Genomic DNA, 27,186 nt, shown 5'->3' with positions numbered 1-27,186 from the left:
CATTCCTGTGTTTAAAACTACCTCCTTTCCCTTTGTCTGGCTCCTCCAATGGACCGTCCCTGGTTTGAATGGCACTGCTGGTAGCTACACTACCACCGGCATAGCCCTCAACTTAATTGACAAGTGCAAACTCGTGTGCATGCCACTGAAGGTGTCTTTGATAATGCAGCGTCCCCTGTGAGGGATCATGAGCTTTATTGGGTCTATTCTTTGATTTTAGATTGAATTTGGTTTTGAGTTAGTTCCACTAATACTTACTTCCATCTCTTTTTTTATTTTGTCTCTCTGTTTTTTGTCTATGGTTGCTACTCTTCAATTATTTTTGTGTCTGTGTCTAGTTTCATGTCATCCATGTTCCTGTGGTTGTTTCCTCCCCCCTTTCTTTATCACTGTTTTATCCAGTTTCCTTTCCGATGCATATAAATTTCCAGATATTCAAATCGCTTTGATCTCCCTTTCTGCTACTCTCTGCAGTATCTTCTTTGGCATAAGAAACTTTCTACTTAATCCTTGAATTGACCCACTCCCTTCAAACCTTTCCTCTCTTTTGCTGAACGTAAAAGGATCGGGTACTGAAATCTAAAATTTTCGTCACATTTTCTGTGTCCCTGTATGTGCTGCTACTTGCTGAGTAAAATCTTTTTTCTGACCTTGTTGGATTTGATTTCAGTTTGAAGATCTGAATCTATATTGTAACAATAATGGAGAATCCTGTATGGAACAAAATGTAAAATAAGGGAAAGGCAACCACTCATCTACCACAAACTGATATATGGAGTGTAGAAATACGTAATGGAGAGCAGTATTCACACTAGCTTTCAAGCTCTTACTCTTTTTCTAGTAAAATCACACACATTCAAAAACGCAAATATATATTCCCGTGGCCGTGGTTATTATATTAGCACAATAACAGTTTTATTGAAAGATGTCAGTTATTTCATTATAAACTATGTCCGGTAATCATTTTAACGTCAGGTGTCTCGAGCTCCAGAGGAAGACCAAAGCCAAACCCATAGATAAAGAGAATGCACCTAAGCGACAGAAGACTGTAGGTGGGGGCAGCTGTCCATTCCGGCAGCGTGAGCGAGTGCAACAGCTGAGGGATACTGCTCTGTCATCTGTCCATGATGTTGAGGAGCTCGTGACTGCTGGGAAAATGCTGAAAGCATGCCCGTACTATGCTGCCAGGGATGCAGTCCCTCTTGCTCAAGTAAGTAGTGCATCTCAGTTCTTGTAGCAAAGAGCCAGGTGGTAGAAGGGACTCGCTTAATGTGTTAGAGGCACATGCTTGTAAGTTCAGTAATGCTCAAGGGTGCAGGAATTACAACTTTGCCTTCATTTCGAGTGACATCAAGTCTTTTTCTTGATGACTTTTGTGTTGTTGGTTTGTTAAACTTCAAAGGAAAAGCAGTGTTCTTGACACATAAAAAGTTTTAAAATGTGGCTGTATTTGACCTGCTCTCAACTGATAATAGTTCCTCAAAATCTGCAAGTATGTAGCCAGTGTGTACTGTCCATTGAGAGTTATTTCAAAACTGTCAAAAGTAAATGTGGAACATTGCTTTAAAATTAACTTAAGAGGAATTGATAGGTGATCACTCCGCAAAATGCTGCAGATAGTGGTACTTGGTGGTCTAGTGGTAAAGTGTGTGGTCGGAAACAGAAAGATTATGGGATCAAATCTTGATCAGATCTTGAAATTTTTGAGTCTCTAGCCCTTGCCTTTCCGTAAGAAATAGTTTCATATAACTGTAATTCTGAAGAGGCAAAATTATAAATTCCTTAAAAGTTTCCTATGCGCTTATCCATTGGCAGCCTCTTTCATTATCCTAATTGCTAGTGCCTTTGTGTTGTTTGCTAGTGTCTCTCTCTCTCTCTCTCTCTCTCTCTCTCTCTCTCTCTCTCTCTCTCTCTCTCTCTCTCTCTCTTTCTCTCTCCAGCTCTTACATTGCCCTAGATCATCACATTTTGTGTTGTAAATTAGCTTTGTTGTTTGCTTTAATAACATTTTAATATCATGTATTAACAACTCTGGCCCTACTGCTGATAGGAGATATAGCCTCCATATGACCCATGTTTACATTTCATGGTTTTGTCTTTTTTCTTTTGATTTACAGCTCTCAGGTCAAATGAAAACAAAACGAATTTCTGTGGTTGGGAGCTGTCTGCTGAATTAAAATCCATTCACGTAATTACTGTAGTGTCCTGCAGTCGGTAGGAAAGAACTAAAGATCAAGTTTGAACATATTTTCTTTAGCTAAAACGCCTGCCTGGCTTGCACTAATTTTCTAACTCAAGAACAACAGGAAACATAATAATTCTTGTGGTGGCAAAAGCCATATAAAAGTTACAAGACAATGAAAATAAATAACAGCAATGCTACACAAGATACAAATTTTTACAAAAGACTATGGCGAGTGTCTACTCAGGAGTATTTTTGAGTGACATTGGCTAGAGCTGCTCTAGCTGTAGGTACACAGTGCTGGTCTAACTCTGCTATCGTGCTTATAACACCGATTCTGCAGAGTGCTACACTTAGTTACATTAGTTACAATTGGTGCACCTCTGTCATACAGCTTTCCATGAATTAGTGCCGTGTTTATGCAGAAAGTCTGTTGATGTATACATTCACTGGTGGTGTTTTTGATATGAGCTCTTGAAGGGAGGTCGGCATCCCACCTTGATTGTCTATTGTGCGGGCCCTCTAACAGATAAGGGGCCGCTCTGACAATTACGAAAGGTTAAAATGTGTTATTAATATGTTTTGCTATTTTATTTTATTTCCACATTATTGTCAGTCGAGCATTAATTGTCTTGCAGAACAATGAACTTATTTTTGTCGATTTTCTAAAGAAATTTGGCTATTATTAATGTTTTCCACAGAGGCAGCCAATTTATTTCAAACTAAATGTTTCATTCCACACAATTGTTTAGTTCCAACTCGACACTGAATTTTAAGTGTACTTTTTTTGTTTTGTGGCACATACAGCAGAATGCCAAAATGAAGAACCAAACAAGGAGTAGTACACTACTGTTACTTCAAGAAAATTGGCATCTCGAAAACCACACTGGAAAGCTTAATTTTTCTTTATTGTGAATATGAACATACAAATGTGCACTTGTGGAGTATTCTGATGTGTTTTTTTATGGTGTAATGTATGATCTCTTAATGCTATATGTGTACAAACATACATAAATGTTTACTTGAAAATGGCTAAAAATGCAAATTTGGTCAGTAGTATTAATTAAAATGTTCTTTTTCATATGTTTTGACTGACTTAGCAGAATTTTACAATCTTCCATCTGTGAAAACACAACGTTTTTTGATCACAAGACATGTTTCAACTTTTGTCTAGTACCTCCTTTAGCACAGCGCTCCATCTTCAGGCCACAAGTGACCCATCGGGACCATCCGACCACCGTGTCATCCTCATGTGAGGATGTGGATAGGAGGGGCGTGTGGTCAGCTCACCGCTCTCCCGGTCGTTATGATGGTTTTCTGTGACTGGAGCCTCTACTATTCGGTCCAGTAGCTCCTCAATTAGCATCATGAGGCAGAGTGCACCCCGAAAAATGGCAACAATGCATGGCGGTCTGGATAGTCACCCATCCAAGTGCCAGCCACACCCGGCAGCACTTACCTTCGGTGATCTCATGGGAACCGGTGTATCCAGTGCGGCAAGGCCGTTGCCCACCTCCTTTAGACTTGACGTTATTTCTTCATTTGTGCTGTTAATGTCTTAACATGTATGGAATGCCACTCTTCAGTAAATTCTAGACTGGCAGCACACTGTTTTATCACTGCAACTCCCAAAAAGGCGTTGTATTTACTCCTAAAGTAGAATATAAATTGCCAGTTATAGTGTTTCTCAGAGTCACAGATATATTGTTAATTTTTTATAATATTTGAAAAAGTCATGAAAAACTTATTGTCCTTACTTCTGGCATATACAGACAACCTTCTTTGCTTTTCTTTTTTCTTTCTGCAAGAAGTTTGTATTCCTTTTTACTACCTTTTTGCAGTGCTGTGTGGCTGTAAACATGATTGGAAATGCTGTATACCAGTATTGCAGAGAACAAATAAAATAGTCTATGTTAAAGTCACAACATAGCAAAATTTTACTATTACGGTACTTTGAGTTGTAGAGTCTAGTTTTGAAATGAATGTTATTCCAAGGACTGCTTTCTTATTTTGCATTCTTTATCTGGAAAGAATATATTAAAACAATTGTCCAAAGTACAGCAAACCCGTATATTCCCTCTGGGCAGCATGCTGCAGTGCTGCATATAGACATGTGATGTCCCTCGAACTACGAAATTCCAAACAGAAATGCAACCGATGAAAGGCATATGAACAGAGCTAACACCAAGCAAGGGCTTCCAATGGCATCATAGCTGTGCATGCACAGTAATGCCCATTTTCTGGCGCTCTCTGACTGCTGTTCAAAAGTACCTGTTTATAACAGGTCATGGGAAAATATTGTGAATGGCGCTTTGACAAGCGTTACTTCCAAAGTAAATTATCTTTTATGCTAGAAGAGCCACGTTACGTGTGAGAATGTGCTATGAATTTCTAAAATCACAGAGTGTTTGAGGATAATTCAAAACTGAACACTTTGAGGACCAGCCACTTCGAAAAATTTTGGGCCCCGGAAGACCAGCCATTTATGTCATTACTTAAAATTTTATTTTAATATTTGGATTTGATGTATGTGAAAGGGTAACATATGCAAAAAGGACCAATGTTTATGTGAAAGCTTAGCTTTGTTTCTAACTATACTACATGTATATTAATTTAAGCCATTAACTTTCCTTGTTTGTGTGTTTGTTATTTAACAGTGATGTTGCTATTGGCTGACTACATCACTCCACGCGAGCTATGATTGGCTGACAAAAGCACTTTGCAATCTTAATTTCAGTGCTTCAGAAACTAATGTGCTGTATTTGGTGGAATTCGTATTCATACTTTCGGAATGGTTGATAAGTTTTACAGCTCCGAGGGAAAGTATGCAGTCACTCGACAAGCAGAAGTGTATTTTTAACTGGGAAGTCCAGCGAAATCCAGCATTTTTTTTCCTTGTCAGAATATAGACCCTGGTTTTGTTTTAAAATGCAAAATAAATAGTTCAAACTTGTATGTTAAGTCACAGGCTACTAGCTAATGAAATGTTATTGCCAGTCTTGTCACTGCAGTTTCCAAAAAGTCTAAAATCTCACTATGACCTTTTTCTCAAATTCGCAAATGAAATGGTGTTGTCTCTTTGTACTTCTTGTAACTCTGTTATTTAGATACTTTTTTACCTAGAGTCACTTTTGATTGTTTTGTGTGTCCTGTGCATCATCCTTGTTCGAAGTTGCTTTACTGCTGGTGTGCTAAATCACATATTGTTTTGTTGGTTTTTAATTTTGTTCTGTTGTTGTGGTCTTCAGTCCTGAGACTGGTTTGATGCAGCTCTCCATGCTACTCTATCTAATGCAAGCTTCTTCATCTCCCAGTACCTACTGCAACCTAGATCCTTCTGAATCTGCTTAGTGTAGTCATCTCTTGGTCTCCCTCTACGATTTTTACCTTCCACGCTGCCCTCCAATACTAAATTTGTGATCCCTTGATGCCTCAGAACATGCCCTACCAACCAATCCCTTCTTCTGGTCAAGTTGTGCCACAAACTTCTCTTCTGCCCAATCCTATTCAATACATCCTCATTACTTACGTGATCTACCCATCTAATCATCAGCATTCTTCTGTAGCACCACATTTCGAAAGCTTCTATTCTCTTCATGTCCAAACTATTTATCATCCATGTTTCACTTCCATACATGGCTACACTCCATACAAATACTTTCAGAAATGACTTCCTGACACTTAAATGTATACTCAATGTTAACAAATTTCTCTTCTTCAGAAACGTTTTCCTTGCCATTGCCAGTCTACATTTTATATCCTCTCTACTTCGATCATCATCAGTTATTTTGCTCCCCAAATAGCAAAACTCTTTTACTACTTTAAGTGTCTCATTTCCTAATCTAATTCCCTCAGCATCACCCGACTTAACTCAACTACATTCCATTATCTTCGTTTTGCTTTTGTTGATGTTCATCTTATATCCTTCTTTCAAGACACTATCCATTCCGTTCAACTGCTCTTCCAAGTCCTTTGCTGTCTTTGACAGAATTACGATGTCATCGGCGAAACTCAACATTTTTGTTTCTGCTTCCGAATTTTTCTTTTATTTCCTTTACTGCTTGCTCAATATACAGATTGAATAACATCGGGGAGAGACTACAACCCTGTCTCACTCCCTTCCGAACCACTGCTTCCCTTTCATGTCCCTTGACTCATATAACTGCCATCCGGTTTCTGTACAAATTGTAAATAGCCTTTCGCTCCCTGTATTTTACCCCTGCCATCTTTAGAATTTGAAAGAGAGTATTCCAGTCAACATCGTCTAAAGCTTTCTCTAAGTCTACAAATGCTAGAAACATAGGTTTGCCCTTCCTTAACCTAGCTTCTAAGGTAAGTCGTAGGGACAGTATTGCCTCACGTGTTCCAACATTTCTACGGAATCCAAACTGATCTTCCCCAAGGTCGGCTTCTACTAGTTTTTCCATTTGTCTGTAAAGAATTCGCGTTAGTATTTTGTAGCTGTGCCTTATTAAACTGATAGTTCGGTAATTTTCACATCTGTCAACACCTGCTTTCTTTGGGATTGGAATTATTATATTCTTCTTGAAGTCGAGGGTATTTCGCCTCTCTCATACATCTTGCTCATCAGATAGTAGAGTTTTGTCAGGACTGGCTCTCCCAAGGCCGTCAGTAGGTCCAGTGGAATGCTGTCTACACCGGGGGCCTTGTTTCGACTCAGGTCTTTCAGTGCTCTGTCAAACTCTTCACGCAGTATCGTATCTCCCATTTCATCTTCATCTACATCCTCTTCCATTTTCATAATATTGTACTCCAGTACATCGCCCTTGTATAGACGCTCTATATACTCCTTCCACCTTTCTGCTTTCCCTTCTTTGGTTAGAACTGGGTTTCCATCTGAGCTCTTGATATTCATACAAGTGGTCCTCTTTTCTCCAAACGTCTCTTTAATTTTCGTGTAGGCAGTATCTATCTTACCTCTAGTGAGATAAGCCTCTACATCCTTACATTTGTCCTCTAGCCATCCCTGCTTAGCCATTTTGCACTTCCTGTCGATCTCATTTTTGAGACGTTTGTATTCCTTTTTGCCTGCTTCATTTACTGCATTTTTATATTTTCTCCTTTCATCAATTAAATTCAATATTTCTTCTGTTACCCAAGGATTTCTACTAGCCCTCGTCTTTTTACCTACTTGATCCTCTGCTGCCTTCACTACTTCATCCCTCAAAGCTACCCATTTTTTTTCTATTGTATTTCTTCCCCCCATTCCTGTCAATTGCTCCCTTATGCTCTCCTTGAAACTCCGTACAACCTCTGGTTCTTTTAGTTTATCCAGGTCCCATCTCCTTAAATTCCCACCTTTTTGCAGTTTCTTCAGTTTTAATCTACAGGTCATAACCAACAGATTGTGGTCAGAGTCCACACCTGCCCCTGGAAATGTCTTACAATTTAAAACCTGGTTCCTAAATCTCTGTCGTACCATTATATAATCTATCTGAAACCTGTCAGTATCTCCAGGCTTCTTCCATGTATACAGCCTTCTTTTATGATTCTTGAACCAAGTGTTAGCTATGATTAAACTGTGCTCTGTGCAAAATTCTACCAGGCGGCTTCCTCTTTCATTTCTTTGCCATAGTCCATATTCACCTACTATGTTTCCTTCTCTCCCTTTTCCTACTACCGAATTCCAGTCACCCATAACTATTAAATTTTCGTCACCCTTCACTATCTGAATAATTCCTTTTATTTGATCATACATTTCTTCAATTTCTTCATCATCTGCAGAGCTAGTTGGCATATAAACTTGTACTACTGTAGTAGGTGTGGGCTTCGTATCTATCTTGGTCACAATAATGCGTTCACTATGCTGTTTGTAGGTAGCTTACCCGCATTCCTATTTTTTTTTATTTGTTATTAAACCTACTCCTGCATTACCCCTATTTGACATTGTATTTATAACCCTGTATTGGCCTGACCAAAAGTCTTGTACCTCCTGCCACCGAACTTCACTAATTCCCACTATATCTAACTTTAAGCTATCCATTTCCCTTTTTAAATTTTCTAGCCTACCTGCCCGATCAAGGGATCTGACATACCAAGCTCCGATCCGTAGAACACCAGTTTTCTTTCTCCTGATAACGACGTCCTCTTGAGTAGTCCCCGCCCAGAGATCCGAATGGGGGACAATTTTACCTCCGGAATATTTTACCCAGGAGGATGCCATCATCATTTAATCATACAATAGAGCTGCATGCCCTTGGGAAAAATTACGGCCGTAGTTTCCCCTTGCTTTCAGCCGTTCGCAGTACCAGCACAGCAAGGCCGTTTTGGTTATTGTTACAAGGCCAGATCAGTCAATCATCCAGACTGTTGCCCCTGCAACTACTGAAAAGGCTGCTGCCCCTCTTGAGGAATCACACGTTTGTCTGGCCTTTCAACAGATACCCCTCCGTTGTGGTTGCACCAATGGTACGGCTATCTGTATCGCTGAGGCACGCAACCCTCCCCACCAACGGCAAGGTCTATGGTTCATGGGGGGAGGAAATTCTAAATTTTGTTCTATATTTGCAAAATATTTGTTAAATTTGTTATTAATTCATGTGCTATCTTCAACAATTCTTCCTTCACACTGTGTGATGAATTTACTGTGTTTTACTATATTTCTATCTACTATTAATAACTTTCTGTGGTTAATAATTGATAGTTGAGTCATTTACCAACTTTTTGCAGCTACTGTAACTTTCCTGTATACATTGCCATCATTGGTCATTTCTCACATAGTGTTAGAAAGGTGCATTTTGTTTCTCTTCTTTATTAAATTGTCTAAGAGTTTCTGATTATTTCTTTATGTTTAGTGTTATCCATGTCTTTGACTTTACCTCAACTTCTGTTTGCTTACTTTACCTCAACTTATGTTTGCTTCACTGAAATGCAGCATCAAAGCAATATTTACAATTACAGGAAACTGAGTCAAATGCTGGGTTGACATTATCTCGAGACACCTTTTTTAAGGTTTTTTTTTTTTAGAATGCAGTTGAAAATCCTAATGTTGTTTTCGTCTTTTCTTATGGTATCAGTTTGAATCTACTTGGTCTATTGAAGTCTGGTTTCTCTCAATAATTACACTCCCCCCACATGCACATGCACATGCACATGTCCCACCATTATGAAACTGGCAATTCCTTGATGTCTTAGAATGTTCAGCACATCATCATTAGTTATTAGATCTACCTGTCAGCATTTTTCTGACTCCTACAATTAAAAGGCTTTTATTATCTTAATCTCAGTATTTTTTATCATTCACATTTCACTTTGATGCAAGGCTACAGTACAGACAAATACCTTCAGAAAACAATTCCTAGCATGTACATTTATATCTGATAGTAACAAATTTTTCTTCTTCAGAAACTTTTTTTATATGCTGTCTACTTCGTCCATTATCAGTTATTTTGCTGCACAAACACCAGTACTCACCTATTAGTATCAGTGTTTCATTTACTAAATGAATGCCATCAGCATTGCCTCATTTAACTTGATTACATTCTGTTACACTTGTTCTTCTTTTGTTGCTACTTGTACTGATGGTTGTCTTTGAATGCTTTTTGTGTGACAAGTTTGTTGTGACTTCATAAATGAAAATATGCTAAAGATTTTTTACTTATTCCACATACATGAGATCTGTGGAAGCAACTTTAATCCTTTTTCATTTTTCGGTAAATACGTATTATGTTGTCTTTTTTTATGACCTGTTCTGTATCCTTGAGGTTACCCTATTTATAGTTCTATGGAACCAAAAAATATATCTAATCTAATCCTCATGCTGGTTCGTTTCACATGTTGTTGTCTATGATGCTGCTGTTCTGTTTTTAAACTAGATGAAGCTCTGGATTTCCTGGGCAAATGTTCCTTAGTTTTCTTGCTGCACTAGGTTCTCAACTTTTCAGTGATTTCCTCTGTCATTATTGTCAGGCCATGTGGTACTTCGATATGTTTTTGTTGTTGTTTTTGTGGTATTCAGTCCAGAGATTGGTTTGATGCAGTTCTCCATGCTACTCTATCCTGTGCAAGCTTCTTCATCTCCCAGTACCTACTGCAACCTACATCCTTCTGAATCTGCTTAGTGTATTCATCTCTTGGTCTCTCTATATGATTTTTACCCTCCACGCTGCCCTCCAATACTAAACTGGTGATCCCTTGATGTCTCGGAACATGTCCTACCAACTGATCCCTTCTTCTAGTCAAGCTATGCCACAAACTGCTCTTCTCCCCAATTCTATTCAATACCTCCTCATTAGTTATGTAATCTACCCACCTAATCTTCAACATTCTTCTGTAGCACCACATTTCGAAAGCTTCTATTCCCTTCTTCTCCAGACTGTCTATCATCCATGTTTCACTTCCATACATGGGTACACTCCATACAAGTACTTTCAGAAACGAATTCTCGAAACCTCAATCTATACCCAATGTTAACAAATTTCTCTTCTTCAGAAACACTTTGCTTGCCATTGCCAGTCTACATTTTATATCCTCTCTACTTCGACCATCATCAGTTATTTAGCTCTCCAAATTGCAAAACTACTTTAAGTGTCACATTTCCTAATCTAATTCCCTCAGCATCACCCAACTTAATTAGACTACATTCCATTATCATCATTTTGCTTTTGTTGATGTTCATCTTATATCCTCCTTTCAAGACACTGTCCATTCCATTCAATTGCTCTTCCAAGTTCTTTGGTGTCTCTGACAGAATTACAATCTAATTGGCGAACCTCGAAGTTTTTATTTCTTCTCCATGGATTTTAATACCTTCCCCGAATTTTGCTTTTGTTTCCTTTACTGCTTGCTCACTATACAGATTGTGTAACATCAGGGAGAGGCTACAACCCTGGCTCACTTCCTCCCCAACCACTGCTTCACTTTCATGTCGCTTGACTCTTTATAACTGCCATCGGGTTTCTGTACAAATTGTAAATAGCCTTTCGCTCCCTGTATTTTACCCCTTTGATATGTAGTTCATGAAATTGTATGATGGAGATATCACGAAGTCCAAAACTTCCATATACTACAACAGCTTTCTGTCGATGTCTGTGATGAAGGAATATGATTGGCAATACTGATACAGTTAGATGGTAGATATTTGAGTTTACTTCTCTGTAACTTTTCAGTGCTGAGGGCTCTTTAGTGATCAGATTTGTAAAGGTGTTATTTGAGGTGGGATAACTGTCTGTTGATCATGATGGGATGGCATCTCTCAACCCAAGCATTTTAGATGGGCAGCTGTGAAGTTCAGGGTCAACCAACAGTATGACAGCAAACTGTATCAAATTCCATGCCATTCAGTACATTCTTAGTGATAAATAGGTGGTGAATGCTGGACCTTCTGAAAGACAGTAGCGATAGTATTTTAATGGCTGCGATACAGTTGAGGTCCCCCTCCAGGCAGTAAAGTTAGGCGGGCGGCATCTTGTGCAACAGATGCTAATTTGTCAATAGCTGGCTGCCATGGCCAATGCTCAGCCCCATACGACAATGTAGTGTGCAATGGTATTGCTAGGGAAAGTTGTGAATTGTAGCAGCACCAAACTCTGGATGTATACAGGTGGAAGTAACTGAGCGTAACAACAGGTAATGGCAACCCAGCAAAAGCCAAGTGTATGAATGGAGCCCTATGGATACACCGGCTATACAGCATGATGCTGAACAACTGATGCAACAAAGTTAGTTCTGTGTACCAGTGTTTATAAAAATGGTACTCTTTTTGGGCCGGATGATGAAAGCTTTGTGGATGGATGTATAAGTCACGATGTTTTGACTTGGGGTAAACAGTGAGATCGAACATATGAACTTTGATCCCTTGTGTGCAGATCATGTATGTGTCATAAACACAACGAAAAAAGCAAGATGGGCAGATAGAGCTGAATTTAATGTCATCTGAATGCTCCATAGTGAAAATTAGGCACTGATGTAAGAAATGAAGAATTCATAGCTATTCTGTCAGTTATATAAAATTCATCATTATACAAAAAGGTAGGTAGTCTTCAAAGTATTGCAAAATGATTTACTAGTCTCGTGAGGAAGCTGGTCTGCTAATAACTTAAATTACCTTCCACAGGAAGAGGAAGAGTCCAAAATTTCATCTGGATTAATTCTGATTTACTTCATTATGTCAGTGAACATTTGTGAGATTTTAATGCAATTTTTTCAGCAACTAATAATTTGCTTAAATATTTTGCAAATCTGTTGATTGGACAATCAATAGCATTAATAATAGGTCGCAGTGGAATGCATTTGTTGTGGATTTTAGGCAAGCTGTGAAGCCTAGGTAAACTGGGAGATCGTGTTTGGAAATTCTTTTGTCACATTGTCTAGTAGATCAGAATTCATAGCTTTGCTGTTTTTCTCTTAAGTGATAAAGTAGGATCGTGTTTTGTTGGCACTACCTTTGAAGGGAACAACACTAAATAATGTTCACTGAATTATCTACAATGTAATGGACTTGACACAAACAGTGTTAAGGAGTATAGTGATAATTTATTCATGTACAGTGTACAGATTAAGTTTCTACAATTTTCTTGTGGTCATTAATATGTATCTTGGTCTGTTCCACAACCCTGAAGGTTCTTCTTCTTGATTGACACTATGGAACGTAAAGGATGATGGATCTGTGTTTCGTCCAAGCTGTGAGAAGTTTTCCATAGATCCTTGCAAAGAGTTCTAAGAACATTTACAAACCATTGTACATCATTTCCAATATTATATCTTGTAACAAAGTTACTATACTGACAAATTATTAACAATAATTAAAGATAAATAATGCCTGAGTCACCGACATTGTTGTACACTCATGAAACAAACAAAGGTATGATCCAGTGAACCTTATAGGATTTTTCATGAGACTAGGCGTGAGTACTTGTCAACGTGGTGATATAGTTTAAAATTGTACACTCTGCCATGATACCCATGTGTTGTCGTACAGCTGTGTACTTCTGCCTGGAAAGCGTCATAGTGCTAACGTTTTGTATGAAGAAAGTGGTACTAACAATGTTATATGTTATAAAGCAATAAATTATCATTGTGCTTCCACTTATCTGTGTCAGCAGTCATGGCTATAATGTATAATAATTGAAACTTCAAATTTTTTCTGCAACTCTTTGTGTTTTGTTAATGTTTCTTGCTTGCATTTTCCTTTCACATTTTAAAGGAAATTGCTGTCTCACTTCACCATGTCTTTGTTGGTTGGCTTTTAAAAATATTATTTACTTCAAACAAGTTTCAAGTAGTATTCATGGGATATTGGTTTCCAGGTTGTCCTTATCCCCTACAATACTCTACTGCACAAGTCAACACGTGAAGCAAGTGGAATACGACTGAAAGACAGCATTGTGATAATTGATGAAGCTCACAATCTATTGGAGAGTGTGAACGGCATTCATAGCTGTGAAATTACTGGACACCAGGTAATCTTGCCTTTGGCAGCATAACACCTGAAATCACATTTAAAGCTCAGAATTTTAAGACTTCACTTTTGCTTAACTTTCTTCCCTAAAATATTATGTGCCTTCCATCTCCTCTCTCTCTCTCTCTCTCTCTCTCTCTCTCTCTCTCTCTGTCTGTCTGTGTATGTGTGTGTGTGTGTGTGTGTGTGTGTGTGTGTGTAAATTCATGTTGTTCATTGCAGTTGAATTACAATACTATAACACATTTTGAGTAATCAAAATAAGACAAATTGGTGGAAATCGCTGTGTACACAGTCATAAATGAAAAACTGGAAACAAAAAAGTATGTGTAATTATTGCATGCCCAAAAGATGAATATAAACATGATAATAGAAAATTTCTTTTCTAACATTATAGAAGTAATGTTCAGTTCCACTTCACACTATATAACAAGAGATCTGAACCAGCAAAGATATATATAAAGTGAGAAGAAGAAGAAAATACACTCACAGTAAGCAGTATCGTCACATGTGACCCCCCCCCCCCATGTTATCATCAGATGTTTCCTGTAACATCTTCTGATAAAATGTCATTGCTGCGTATGAAACACGTGACTGTAAAACTAATTAGTGTTTGAATACATTTATTTGTAACTTTGAGATACAGCATTCATAGCATTAAACAGCAGTTATTTAATATACATCAGAATAATACTAAATTCAACATAACAGTAAAACACTTACATAAATGCCTTACAGAGAGTAATGATACACAAGAAACCAGTTAATGGGGGGGATTAAAGTCATGCACTTGGAAATAAAACAAAAAAATATGTGTAGCATTACAGTTCACAGTCAAACAGAAAATGATTATAAAATGAATTTATACCATTGTATTGAAATGTATAATGTCAGTTTTCTTTTTAAAGCTATTGTTCTATGATCTTCCTTCTCCTCATCCCCAAAGTTCTGCAACAATTCTAGGCCAATGGCATGCAACTCAAATGTATTCTTAAACAAAGTGGCTGGCTGTGGTCAGGAGGGTACAAGATTCTCTCCTTCCTCATAGCCTCATAAGGTTCATTGACCGCTTCTTTACATTAGTCTGTCAAAGTAAAAACTTTTTTAGAGCTTAATAAGTTAATTGAACATGTGTTATTCAAGACTTGACGAGGCATAAAGCATCTATTAATTGCACAAACCTAAAAAAGTCCTAAATTGCTTCCTGTTTTTGGGAGACAGGCATTCTATTATTGCCTTTATCTTTTCAGGATTAGCTTTCATGCCAGCCATGGATAAGATTACTCAAAAAATTTTCTCGTTCTTAACGAATTCATGTTTTTTAAGCCTAATGATTGTGCTCTCTTTTCTTAAAGCATGCTATAGGTTACAATGTTCTTCCCGAGATTCAGTGGTAATTAGACCATCTGCATATAAGGCTATTTTGGGGCTCAGCTCCAGTCCTAAAACTTGGTCTAATGCTCATGTAAATATGGATTTACTAATTTTCAATTCAAAAGGGGCAAGAGTATGTACTGATAACACCATCTGTTACTAAAAAAGCTGAATATTTTCAGTATTCTTAAGCAAGTGGCACTTGACAATAGCCAACTCTTAAATCAAGACTTGTCATGTAGTTCACTTTGTAGTCGTTCCATACTTTCTGGACGATGAGTCTCTTGCCTCACTATTGTGTCCAACATTCTACCATCTGTGACAACTTTTACACAACTATCCTTTTTACTTACAACAATCAAAGGGCTGTTGTAGTCTCTCTTACTTCTTTCTGTAACTACACATTCCATCGTCCTTTCAGTTTCTTTGTACCAACAGTAGGATAAGGTTTTACTGAAAAACTCTCATGCAGCTTAACACTCTTTTTTTGGCTAATTTTCACACATTGCCAGGCCTTCATCTTTACCAATGATAAGAAACATTAACTTTATTCTCAACATCTACATCTATTTTGTCATTCACAGACTTTCTGGTATTCATCTCCTGGGTAATTTCAAACAGTTTTCCTTCCATTTACCTCATACACCTCCTTCAAACTATTATGTTAAAGAAATACATCCCCTTGTTTTCTTCCTGATCTCTACTTCAATTCCTATCACTAATATCTTCCTTACTATCATCACTTTTTCTCTGTAACCTGCCTTTTTTCCCTTCCCCATCACCTAGCTGCTCCTCATGTACTCGACACCATTACACATTTGTTCTAGGCACTACAGTCTGGAACTGCACGACCGCTACGGTCGCAGGTTCGAATCCTGCCTCGGGCATGGATGTGTGTGATGTCCTTAGGTTGGTTAGGTTTAAGTAGTTCTGAGTTCTAGGGGACTGATGACCTCAGCAGTTAAGTCCCATAGTGCTCAGAACCATGTGAACCATTACACATTTGAGAATACATTTCCATACATGACCTCAATGATTCCACAGTACTTCCATAAGTAACTTCAGACATATTATTTTCAATCAAGAGATTCTGATGTCACACATTCCAGTACCAAAATTAGGGTTGCAACTACTGCTGAAGATGGCGGCAACTGTTAGTGTTCGTAATTCGCGTGTGTATGAAAGTTATAGTTAAGTAGTAAAAAACAGTGATATTACTGATGAAGCTAAACGAACGAATAATCAGTCTGCAAAAAACTGTTTAAGTCCTACATAAAGAAATCGTATACCTGAAGAAAGAAAATCATCATCTAAGACTCACTCAGAGAACATGTGAGACTTCAGAAGCAGTAAATAACGAATCACAGATATCGAAGGTAACCTTTACCATAAAGGAACCTCCGCTGTGCGAAACGGTTCGCCATAATAATAGCTTAGCAGTAGTAAATAAACCACCAAGAAGAGTAAGGTTCACAGACGTAAACAAATATTCTCAGCTCTGCCCGGTAGAAGACAGTGTAAAAACCTGTATAGTGAATGTAAATAAGTTTTGTGAATGAAGTGATGAACAAGAAACATTCGCAGCATAATGCCAAAAACAGCTTAAGTACCTGCAGTGTGAATGTTAGCAAGTTTCATGAACAAAGTAGCAAACAGGTAACATATGCAGTGAAACATAATAGTGCTAATAAATATCAAAAAGAAATTCAAACAGGAGTGAAACAGTGTGATGGTCAAAATTTAGTAAGTAAAGCCTGTAAAATTACCTTATTGAGTGATAGCCAAGGTCGTAATGTTTCAAGTTTAATGAAAACATAAATCTCGAGTGTCTGGGGTATGTGTATCCTTCAGCAGAAGCCGAGGATGTCTTGCAAAACACTAACGAAAAGGCTTCTGAAGCTGATGTTGTCATAATTATGACTGAAACAAATGACATAGCGAAAAACAACCGTACGAACTTAATAAAAGGTTTAAGAAGGGCATTACCAAGTATCACATCGAAAAAAGTGTTGTCGATGTTTCATTTGCATATGATTTTGCAAAACAATCCTGCGTAAATCGCGAGGTATTGGAAGTAAACAAACTGCTATATCACCTGTGTTCGAAATTCAAAAATACCACAATCATTAAAGCTAGCGTGTTTGGCAGGGAGTGCTATACACAACAAGGATTCCACCTCAACAACCAAGGAAGAAGATTAATATCGAAACTGATTACCAAACCTGTGATTAAAGAAATGGCCATCTTTACAGTAATACCACTGGACCAGGGAAACCTGTAAAGCCTTCTGGTCTGCCTGGCAAAATATTAACAGATATGTTCCAGCAGGATGAAAATAATCTTCAAACCATTCACTCTGAGCCCAGAAAACTAGATGTATCCGAACGTTGTCAAAACGGGGCCTGGCTACCAGCAGCAGACTTAAAAGACACCACGCATCTTCCCTCTTGCTGTGAAAAATCAATATTATTCATGCACATAAATATTAGATCTCTGAAATATAAAGCTGATGAACTTGGTGTTGTATTGAATGGAAACAATAGAATAGTATTATGTATTCATGAACACTGGTTAAGAGAAGAAGAGATAAAACTGTATGTACCACCATGTTTTAATTTAATTACAAGTTACTGCAGACCCAATGAAGGTTATGGGGGTTGTTCACTATATATAAGTGACAACCTAGGGTTAAGATATACTGTGCTTGATGTTAAGGACATATGTGTTAAAGGCATTCTTGAAGCGGCTATCATGCTACTACCAACATCAAAACTCAAAGTTATTTCAATATACCATTCTCCTGATAGTGATGCCGATCAATTTGTAGAGTATTTAGATAAACTTATTCACAGCACAGGAAAAGATACCAAACACAAGACAGTAATTTTAGGAGATTTAAATTTTGATGTAAGGGAAAAAACCACACAAAAATACTAATTTGCTTAACATGCTAAGATCCCATAATCTCTTCTGTGCAAATTATAGTCCCACAAGACAACTTTTTTGTCTCGACAATTTTGTCACAAATATACATAAAGATGATTTTGAATTGGGACTCCTTAATGTCGATCATCTGACAGATCACAAAGGTATATCGGTAAAACTAAAAATTAATGAAACAATGGGGGATTGTGAACCAACCCGGTATGTCAGGTTATTAAATGATAAAAGCATAAATAGCTTCAGGGATAAGCTGAAGGCACTGAACTGGAATAATATAATATATGCTTCCAACAATGTTGAGGAGGCTTGTAGCAGGTTTGTTAGTACTCTATCTGAAATTTTCAATACCTCCTGTCCAGTGATTACCAAACGAAACAAAACTATGGCAAGAAAGCATGGTCGAACTACTCCACATAGGTGGTTCACACCATATTGACAGAAGCTAAGATTAATGGTTTTGATATGCTATGATAAGGTAAAAAATGGTAAAATTGGGGACATGTGGAAATAAGCGAGGTAATTAAATCAGTGGAAAAGTTAAGTGACTCCAGATCAGAAGATATTTATGGCCTCTCAAAGTTTGTGATTAAAAAAATAATCGACTTGATATCATTCCCTCTCTGCAAACTCATAAACTGGATATTTGACAGTGGTATTTTTCCAGAATGTCTAAAGAAGACAGTAGCAATTCCATTACACAAAAAGGGTGATAAATCCTGCACTAATAATTATCATCTAATTTCTCTGATACCTATTTTTTCAAAAATAATCGAATATTGTATACAAAAGCAAATTAACATGCATTTGTCAAAAAACAATACACTGACTAAGTCTCAATATGTTTTTAGGGCCCAGTCATCAACAATTAATGCTGTTGAAAATGTTGTTGCTATTATGCAATCTTCTTTTGAATCTAAGTTATCTGCTGAAGCCACACTGGTGGACTTAAGCAAAGCATTTGATTCTGTAAACCACACAATACTGCTGGAAATGCTATGGTGTTATGGTGTTAGGGATCTGAAACTCTCCCACATTAAATCATATCGCAATAACATAAAGCAAACTGTAAGCTACAACGGTCAAAAGTCACAGTTACTGAATGTCACTAGAGGTGTTCCCCAAGGATCAGTGCTTGGGCCATTACTGTTTATAATATTTATAAATGACCTGCCCAGCAATATGCCGTGCAGATCTGTACTTTACGCAGATGCTACAACTTTCATCAATTCAGGGAAGGACATAAATAAACTGCAGGAGCAGAGTAAAGATATTCTCAGATTATGCGATATGTGGTTCAAAGCGAATGAGTTAGCTATTAACTGTGAAAAGACTGGAAATATATCCTTCAGCTTATCCAATGCTGATATTGAGTACACTTCTACCAAACTTCTTGGCATATACTTAGATATGAAATTAACCTGGCAGAGTCACATAGACAACATATCTCCAAAGCTTTCGCGAGTTATCTATCTACTGAAAAAATTACGCACCTGTGTTTCTGAAAGCCTGCTGATTAATTACTATAATGCATTCTTTCATTGCCATATTAGCTATGATATTCTTCTATGGGGTAATTCTCCATGGTCCAGGAAAATTTTTATTTGGCCGAAGAAAGCCATCAGGAGCATCTCTGGGATTACCAAAAATAACATATAATGTAGGTCATACTTCAGAGAATTACAGATAATGACAGTCCCTTCTATTTTTATATACAGCTGCCCTTTGTACGCAAAAGAAAACTTTAACAGTTACAACCTTAGGCAGTCCGTTCGTAATCATAACACTCGTCAAACATTTAAGATAGACATACCAACAACTCGACTCAAGAAAACACAAAGACAGTTATGAATACATGGGAATAAGGCTTTTCAACACATTACCTGTGCAGGCACATTGTGTCTCTCTTAATATATTTAGAAGTAAGACTAAAAAATGGCTGAAAGACAAAGCTTTTTACAGTGTTAAAGAATTTGAAAACTCTTCAAAAATAGACCTGACTTACAAAACAACTTGCAACTCTGTTTGTACCTCTTCCTAAGCTTTTTTCCTCTGTAGTTCCATATTTAACTGTTAAGCATGTGGCAAAATCCTCATGTATGAAATGTATTCTTTTATTGTGCACATTCTTTAAAATGCACACTTTAGTTATGTGGGATATCTTTATGTATAAAATGTATTCCTTTATTATATATGTTCTTTTAAAATGTATACTTTAGCTTTGTGTGATACCTCACAATAGTTATATTTCTTAATATGTAAATTGTACATTACTCACGAGGACATCGATTGCATGTAAATGCTTAAAGATGGACAAATAAATAAATAAATAAATAAACAAATAAATAAACAAAAAAATGAAATACCATGACTGCAAATTCTATTTTCTGTTTCATGAAGGTAGCTTGTAACATTTGTGAGCCCGAAAGCTTGACCTCCTTCAGAATGGGCAATTGCTGTTGTGGGAGTTTGTTTCTACTTGGGGCCCCTCCCTTTTGGAATAATCTCTATTATTATCCCTAAAAGTTCATTTGACCACTTTCTTGTGGACCTCTCACATTTATTTATTTCATTCTGTTTGTCTGATCCCTGTCTCATGACAACATTCAGAATATTTTTTTTTTGTGAAGTGAAGAATTTGTTTGCCACTTGTCTACATCCTTCACTCTACTTAGGAAATCTTTAATTGTATGATTGTGTTCTGTTAACACACATCTCTTATTAGAAGGCAACTTCCCCACTAGTACCTCCATAGTATCTCTTTCACTCAATGGGCCATCCAGATATGTTAATTTACTCATCAGCCTTTCATAGTACTCTTTGATACTGCAGTTTCCTACAGTACCATGATGCTTTTTAGCAATATTCAAGGACTTTGCTTTGTTTTTCTTTTCTAGAAATCCTGAAGCAAAATGCTCAAACAGCTCTTATTTATCTGGTGTATCTGCCTTCCCAATCCAAAATCCCCCAAGCAGCCTAAGTTTTCATTTATATCATCTGAAATTTTCCTTGTCTTACAGATATCTCAAATTTAAATTCTTTGGCTATATCTGAAACTTAATTGTCCACTCTTCCAAAATTTTAATTTTAATATAATATATTTTTTTAATTTTAATAACCAGAAAATTTCTTTTCTGACTCAGATTCCTACTCGTGTTTTTATTCCTTCAGTTTTTGCTCAAACATCTTATCTAGCTTTCCTATTTTTTTACCCACTTCTTTTTGTGATTCTCTAATAGCTTCTACCTTTTTGCCCACATCTTCCGTTTTCATTAACAGCAATTGCAACTTACTTACTGTTCCATCTTTTCCATGTACTTCTGTTTTGAGACCAAGTGTTGATTTAAGAAATAAGCCTTCATCCATATTTTCAGTAACAGTTACCACTTCCTTTTCTTCCACTTGTTCGTTTCCCCAAACTTGGAAACTCGCTACACGCTCTTCCTCTTCGATCGCCATATTGTAGACTCATTGTTATTGTTGTTGTTGTCTTCAGTCCTGAGACTGGTTTGATGCAGCTCTCCATGCTACTCTATCCTGTGCAAGCTGCTTCATCTCCCAGTACCTACAGCAACCTACATCCTTCTGAATCTGCTTAGTGTACTCATCTCTCGGTCTCCCTCTACGATTTTTACCCTCCACGCTGCCCTCCAATGCTAAATTTGTGATCCCTTGATGCCTCAAAACATGTCCTACCAACCGATCCCTTCTTCTAGTCAGGTTGTGCCACAAACTTCTCTTCTCCCCAATCCTATTCAATACCTCCTCATTAGTTACGTGATCTATCCACCTTATCTTCAGTATTCTTCTGTAGCACCACATTTCGAAAGCTTCTATTCTCTTCTTGTCCAAACTAGTTATCGTCCATGTTTCACTTCCATACATGGCTACACTCCAAACAAATACTTTCAGAAACGACTTCCTGATACATAAATCTATATTCGATGTTAACAAATTTCTCTTCTTCAGAAACGCTTTCCTTGCCATTGCCAGTCTACATTTTATATCCTCTCTACATCGACCATCATCAGTTATTTTGCTCCCCAAATAGCAAAACTCCTTTACTACTTTAAGCGGCTCATTTCCTAATCTAATTCCCTCAACATCACCCGATTTAATTTGACTACATTCCATTATCCTCGTTTTGCTTTTGTTAATGTTCATCTTATATCCTCCTTTCAAGACACTGTCCATTCCGTTCAACTGCTCTTCCAAGTCCTTTGCCGTCTCTGACAGAATTACAATGTCATCGGCGAACCTCAAGGTTTTTACTTCGTCTCCATGAATTTTAATACCTACTCCAAATTTTTCTTTTGTTTCCTTTACTACTTGCTCAATATACAGATTGAATAACATCGGGGAGAGGCTACAACCCTGTCTCATTCCTTTCCCAACCACTGCTTCCCTTTCATGCCCCTCGACTCTTATTACTGCTATCTGGTTTGTGTACAAATTATAAATAGCCTTTCGCTCCCTGTATTTTACCCCTGCCACCTTTAGAATTTGAAAGAGAGTATTCCAGTCAACATTGTCAAAAGCTTTCTCTAAGTCTACAAATGCTAGAAACGTAGGTTTGCCTTTTCTTAATCTTTCTTCTAAGATAAGTCGTGAGGTCAGTATTGCCTCACGTGTTCCAACATTTCGACGGAATCCAAACTGATCCTCCCCGAGGTCTGCATCTACCAGTTTTTCCATTCGTCTGTAAAGAATTCGCGTTAGTATTTTTGGGCCACCACTAAATTTCGAAATTGAAAGCCTAGGACTGTAAGATTTCAATAAGACAGCATTGGAAAAAAAATTGTCTTGCCACAAAATGACACCATATCTAACAAAACTGCCACTCAGAAGATTTAAATAGTGAATTTTGATTGTGAATATTCCTAAATATTTAACTTTGAAATGTAATGAAGTACAGTTTTGTGCCTTTTTTCCCCCTCCAGAACAACTTGTTTTACCATTGGAGTTACTGTAAAGGTCATTTTCAGATGTAGTAAGCAAAACCCAAAGGGATATAAATTATAAAAATCCCATGAATACCTTTGAAAAATATAGTCACACCAGTTGTTCGATCGCCCAAAGGCAATTAGAAAAACAAGAAGCTCACCGACGACTATGAGAATGCTTCATGTGACGAGTGCCAGAATAAGCCAGTCATTAGACAGCTCTGAAATTTTAAACACCCATTGTGTTTATACTTTGCAGCAATGTGAGATTCTGATCGGTCAGAGGCTGGAAACTAATGGCAGATGTAACAGCTTGCACATTTTACAAAATGCAGCATTTAAATACGTAAAATTACCCAGTAAAATTGCTTCACACACATGTCAAAGTACATTCCCCAAAAGATATGTACATTGATAATTAAAATAAATAAGAGAGAAAAGAAATTAACAAACAGTAACATTAGAAAAGTAATAATGTGGCAAACAAAGACGACATGAAATTTGGAATCCAGTCACTATAAAATGATGTTTATTCAAAGAAGCAAGTAAATACAATTGCATTAAAACAATTTGAGACTACTTTCCAAATCATTGCTGAGAGAGCTCTATTCAATGCTTTATATGTACGTGGGATGTGACACGTGTGACCTTGCTGGCAGCCAGACGGTGGTGGTCCATCAGTGGTAAACTGCAACTGTTGTCTCCTCTTGAGTGGTAATGTCAAGTACACAGTTATTGAAAGAATACAATATTCATGTCACCTCACAGATAGTGAAGCTGCAGTTCATTCAATTTTCTACATGCACCACATACATAAATTCACAGTCTGGTGAATAACTTTTAATGTAGAAATATGCTTAACTGTTTTTATAGCTACTGTTAATGTTTAACATATGTGAAACATCATTAAGTTGTAAATGAAAGATCTGGGAACACTTCAGTTTTTGGTAGCTCACGCCACAGCAAGCAGCTTAGTCCAGCAGACAGAAATCGCTTCTAAATTACGTTTGCATTCTGGGTCATTCCATGTCAAATAAAAATTTGACCTCACCCTCTTAGATTTTGTTGAAAGTTGGCATACTTAAAGTGGGTGCTGAAACTAAGAAAAATACCAAATTTCAATTGTTTACCTCAAACCATTCCTGAAATATGGTCATATAAACTTTCTAAAAACTGGCCAAAAATGTGTGAACGGACTTTTTTTAAATTGCTCTAGGAGCTGCCCTAATTGAGATAGACACCTGGGAAGGGTGTCATTTCGCAGCATTTTTCATGCTCTTTTCAAAGTGATATACAACAAAACATAGCTTCTAATTAATAACATTTTTCCAAATACTATTAAATATTTCGATTTAATTTTTTTTACAAAAAGTACATAATTGAAAATTTTCAAAATATTTTCATAACCACTTCATACTGTTGTAAATCACATGGCAAAATATAAATGTGGGACGATGATGATGGGTTCATTGTTAAAACAAAATTATTCCAGGCTCTTGTTTTTCACTAACAGCCGTAGTTTGACCAAACTGACCTTTAACAAACAGGAATTTCATTAAAATATACTGAAAGATGAGTAAGAAAGTACTAGAAATATCAAAATATCACCTTCTTGAAACAAAACCAAACACAATTTTCTATAATTGATTGCCCCCCCCTTTTTTTTCTTTTTTTTTGTTTCTTACAGTTTAAACTAATAGTCTATTAACTGGCAAAATGAAATGTTGAGTGTGGGACCTATAGCTAAGATTTGAACAAGGTGTGAAAAACTTGTAAATAGACTATTGATGTAATACTTCTGGTCCAAAAATGCACATTTCAGTAGCACGGACTTTAGCCACTGTATGAAGGCTGAGCATGCTTGTGTTCCTGTCCATGTATGCAGCAGGCTGTGAACAAGTTGAAGCAAGCACAGTGCTTGATGTCTATACGATCATTCAGAGACTGGAACCATTGTTCAGAGGATTCAAGACTGTTACCTTCTAAGGCTTAGTGTGCCTACAGCATTATTGTGCACTGTTGTTTTAGTGCAAAACAAATTGTTACCTCTGTGTTGAACAGTTTGTGTCTAGTATATTTAATAGTTCGTTTACAAGTAAATCTATAAATTGAAGGAGAGTTTATAAGTGGTTTTTGTGTCAATATGGAACCAAGTAAAATTGCAGTGCTGTAAGAGTGCAGTGTTCTAACCCATTGAAGAAGTCAAATCATTTTATTAGATACAGAAAAAAAACTGAGGAATGTCTCAGCATGGATGCCCAAATTATTTCCACAGATACCTAGCAGTGGCAGGTTTTGTGTTAAATGTAGGAGAGATGTAACCACATTGAAAAAATACACCAGAGGCCATCAGTGATAAAAGTGTTGAAGAAGATTCTTCTGGATCAGAGATAATCATTCCAGACCAAGACCCTGACTTCACTGCAACTTCAGTAGTTGTTCAAACACTTAACACATCACTTCAAGAACTAGGCGAGTCCCCAGTTGATAAGAAAAAAGGAACATCTAGGTGTTGCCAAATCAAAAGTGAAAAAAATCTCCTCATCGGTGACACGTAAACTTTTGGCTGCTGCTGAAACTTCATCAGATACTCATACTGATGAATCTTTTCTTCAAAATCTCAAAACAAACTTCAGTAATGCTATAAGTAGAGAAAAAAAACTAATAAGTCTTACAAGTTTACCTGAAAAGTAGAGTGTCGGGAAAATGAGGGAATTTAATGCTCCTAATTACATTGTTCGGCAGTCCAAAACAATTTTGAAAGAGAGAGGATTTATGGAAGGTCCAAACCCAAAACCAGGGAACTGTTTACCAACAGAAACTGTCAAAACTGTACATTCATTTTATGAAAATGATGAATTAGTGGGGCAATGCCAGGTATTAAAGATTGTACAATAATTACAGAAACAAGCAGAAGTAAACCAAAAATATCAAAAAGACTTATTTTGTGTAACCTTAAAAGAAGCTTACAAACATTTTAAAGACAAGTTTCCTAACACAAAAATAGGTTTCTCTAAATTTGGTAAGTTGAGACCGAAACATTGTGTATTTGCTGGCTGGAGTGGCACACACACTGTATGTGTGTGCACAACTCACCAAAACATAAAATTAATGATAGAAAACGCCAAACTAATACCATAACAAAGAGCAGCTTAAACAATTATAAGCAGTGCATTGCAAAAATGCATTGCAACCCATCATCAGTTGATTGCAACATGGGAAACTGTGAATATTGCCCTGGAGAAACTGTCATATGTAAACTTTTACAAGACTCTTGTGATGAAAACTTAATTGAACGAGTTCACTTCCGATAGTGGATGTCAGTTGACCGCTGTAATCTGGAAATTGTTCAGTAAAGTTCTGAAGAATTCATAGATTTATTTTGTAGTAAGATGTCTACTTTGATTCGGCATGACTTCATTGCCAAACAACAACGAACAAAACCTTGTGGAATCTTGAATTTGTTGTCATATGTGATTTTTTAGGAAAATTATAGTATAGTTCTACAGCATGAAGCTCAGAGTTACCACTGGACAAGACAACAGATTACCATTCATCCTTTTGTTATATATTACAAACAGGAAGACAAAATTGAGCATAGGAGAGCTTTGTCATTGTTTCTGATTGCCTGGAGCACAATACAGTTGCGGTTTACACCTTTCAAAAGAAGCTTATTTCTTATCTAACAAATAAATTTCAAATGCTTCCAAAAAAGATATACTATTATTCTGATGGTTCTGCTGCTCAGTGCAAAAATAAGAAATCTTCCGGAACCTTTGTCTTCATGAGGAAGACTTCAACATAAAAGCTGAGTGGCGCTTTTCAGCCATAACACATGGGAAAGGGCCTTGTGATGGAGTAGGGAGTTCAGTTATGAGACTGGCAGCTTGTGCAAGTTTGCAAAGGCCATACTAAAATCAGATCGAAACCCCACGAGATCTATTTGAATGGGCAGTAGATAATATAACAAATGTTGATTTTGCATATTCCACTCAAGAAGACTATGCTGCTTCAGAAATAGTATTAAAAAGCTGGCTTAAAGAGGCATTGAAAATCAAAGGAACACAGCAATTTCATGCTTTCATCGCAACAGTGCATCAAAATTAATTGTCAAATACTTATCAGGTGATATGCAGAGCTGGGAGACGGAAGTAACTACGTCACCAGACAAACTGAAGTTACAAGATGTATCAGGCTATGTCACCACTGTATATGGCAGAAACTGGTGGCTTGGGTACATTTTGAGGGGGGGGGTGTAACTTGATGAAGTGAAAATAACTTTTCTTTATCCATGTGGACCAGCTAAGTCATTCTCCTATTCTGCACAT

At 37.1% G+C, this 27,186-nt stretch overlaps 1 protein-coding gene across 1 annotated transcript in view; it reads left to right on the top strand.

Annotated features, from left to right (window-relative positions):
• The window catches only part of LOC126267464 (ATP-dependent DNA helicase DDX11), a 153,943-nt gene that overhangs the window by 55,861 nt on the left and 70,896 nt on the right, over window positions 1-27,186 (top strand). Inside the window, exons 6-7 of the mRNA XM_049972735.1 lie at window positions 976-1,210; window positions 13,450-13,602. Of these exons, the coding sequence (XP_049828692.1) occupies window positions 976-1,210; window positions 13,450-13,602 (388 nt within the window). The remainder of the gene's footprint in view (window positions 1-975; window positions 1,211-13,449; window positions 13,603-27,186) is intronic.

Source organism: Schistocerca gregaria, chromosome 4 (genome assembly GCF_023897955.1).
Source record: "Schistocerca gregaria isolate iqSchGreg1 chromosome 4, iqSchGreg1.2, whole genome shotgun sequence".
NCBI classification, from domain to species: Eukaryota; Metazoa; Arthropoda; class Insecta; order Orthoptera; family Acrididae; genus Schistocerca; species Schistocerca gregaria.
The sequence above is the reverse complement of the archived record's forward strand: the minus strand, read 5'-3'. Positions and strand labels throughout refer to the sequence as shown.